General features: G+C 41.2%; 1 protein-coding gene across 1 annotated transcript in view; it reads left to right on the forward strand.

Moving 5' to 3' along the window:
* Positions 1-2064, forward strand: part of col24a1 (collagen type XXIV alpha 1 chain) — a gene marked incomplete in the record, with an annotated part of 125159 nt that overhangs the window by 86375 nt on the left and 36720 nt on the right. Inside the window, 1 exon segment of the mRNA XM_014023370.1 lies at positions 87-140. Coding sequence (XP_013878824.1) covers positions 87-140 — 54 coding nt within the window.

Raw genomic sequence — 2064 nt, forward strand, 5'->3', positions numbered from 1 at the left:
TGTGTGTGTGTGTGTGTGTGTGTGTGTGTGTGTGTGTGTGTGTGTGTTGACTTTTAAATTGTGTATCTTATGTTGCTGTTGTTTAGGGGCCCCGAGGTCCAGATGGCACGCTAGGAGAACCAGGACCTGAGGGCACCAAGGTAAACAAMTACATTTGTTTGTAACCTTTTGTTAAAAAATGAAAACCTCAGTGGTCACAGAAATAACTTGATACTGACAAAAGTAAAAGTGTATTCACACCAGCTTTAAATGGACCAGAGTTCATTTACCACGYTGGTCTGGACCTTTTACACAGGTGTGAATACACTCATGCGAATGCTGGTGAAGACCAAACAACCGGGCCGAGACCCGTTTTTGAGGAGGTCCCGGTCCGCTTCCAAACGATTTTTGGTGCGGTTTGCTTCTGGTGTGAACATAGATCGGCCTTGACCYAAACCAACAGGAAACATGCGCCGTTTTGGACTTCATGAGGCACCGTTGCTAAGCGCCATGACAGCAATTAGCAGTGGTGGGCACCAGTCCGCTAAAGCACAAATCCACTAATTGCAGACCTAAATATTTCGTTTGCACTTTAGCGGTCTTACTAATTTTTATAATCCATAAGCAGATTTGCACTTTCTAAAATTAAAATGCAGTACAACTAATGACTAATTATCTACCAGTCATCATTATCTTGAACAGTGGAAGGTATGGCTGTCAATGAATCACAACACACATGATCTGTCCAACAGCACCCCTCCCAGATAAACACAATTATTGGAAATGTATTGACGTCCTTGCTGACTGTTGCTTTCGGTCACAGTTCTCATTTCTCACAATGCTTTGTGTCTGCTTACATAGCAGGAAGGCAATGTTTAGTACTCTTTCCCAGCAAAAAAACAGTAAACCTTTGTAATCCATACTAAAATTTTATATGTATTGATTTATTTTACTTTACAATCAGAGCTCCTTTTTTAAAAAATACATTTAAACGCTGGAGCTCAATACTTGATCTAACTGGTCGAAGCAACAGGGTTACAGATTCCGAAATTATTTAAAGATGTTATGCTGATGAAGACTGACGTCTAGTGGTCAACTGGTGCAACTACATGGAAAACTTTAATTTCCAGTCACAAATCAAATCTGTCATGTATACCCAGAATGCATTGCTTCAGTTTTCCAATAAACAGTTTTAAAATCGCTTTATTGATGCTTCTTTAATGAAAAAGCTTCAACAAACAAAAGAAAAAGACAAAGAAGCAGCCGAAGTAGCAATCCTCAACAACTTTTTTAAGAATCAGCCGAAATAGCAAGCCTCAACAAAGTTTTAATTTTTACACCAGGAGCTAAAGTTCTGTTTCAGGAAATCACATCTCCAACAATCGACTCTTGTATGGTTAAGCTGTACAAGGGTTCATACACCGCTAGTTGACAGTGTTGTACATATACATATTGTACAGTTGTTGCCAGCTAGTAAGTGTCAAATTGAACTTGTGCTTTGGAATAAGCTTCCACTAATTTTCTATGACATAAGCATTTATGAAGTTGCAGACCTAAATATTTTTATAAGTGCTTTAGAAATTGCGGAGCTAATTTTTGGATTAGCGCGGCCCACCACTGGCAGTTAGCCCTTCAGGGTTGCTAATACTAACACTGCACTAAAAACATTGTGGGTCGGGGCACGAGGCRCTTCTTGTTTCCTTTGAGTTGCGGCACGCACTCGACAACGCCGACCCAAAKTTGGAAACATGTCACTGTKAAACTGCCACTGAATGAGCTGCTTATGAAACTGGCAGCACAACCTCTCAGTGGTTAGCACYGACACCTCACAGCAAGAAGGTCCTGGGTTTGATYCCCRGTTCGGACCTGGGGTCTTTCTGTGCAGAGTTTGCATGTTCTCCTTGTGCTTGCGTGGGTTTTCTCTGGGTACTCCGGTTTCCCACACACACCCAAAAACACGTACAATAGGTTGCCGTCAGGCCCAGGCCTCCCTTGATAAATACAGTGGTTTGCAAAAGTATTCATACCCCTTGAACTTTCCATATTTTGTCACATTACAACCACAAACATAAATATATTTCACTG

The sequence above is a fragment of the Austrofundulus limnaeus genome, unplaced genomic scaffold, assembly GCF_001266775.1.
Source record: "Austrofundulus limnaeus strain Quisiro unplaced genomic scaffold, Austrofundulus_limnaeus-1.0 Scaffold365, whole genome shotgun sequence".
Lineage (NCBI taxonomy): Eukaryota > Metazoa > Chordata > Actinopteri > Cyprinodontiformes > Rivulidae > Austrofundulus > Austrofundulus limnaeus.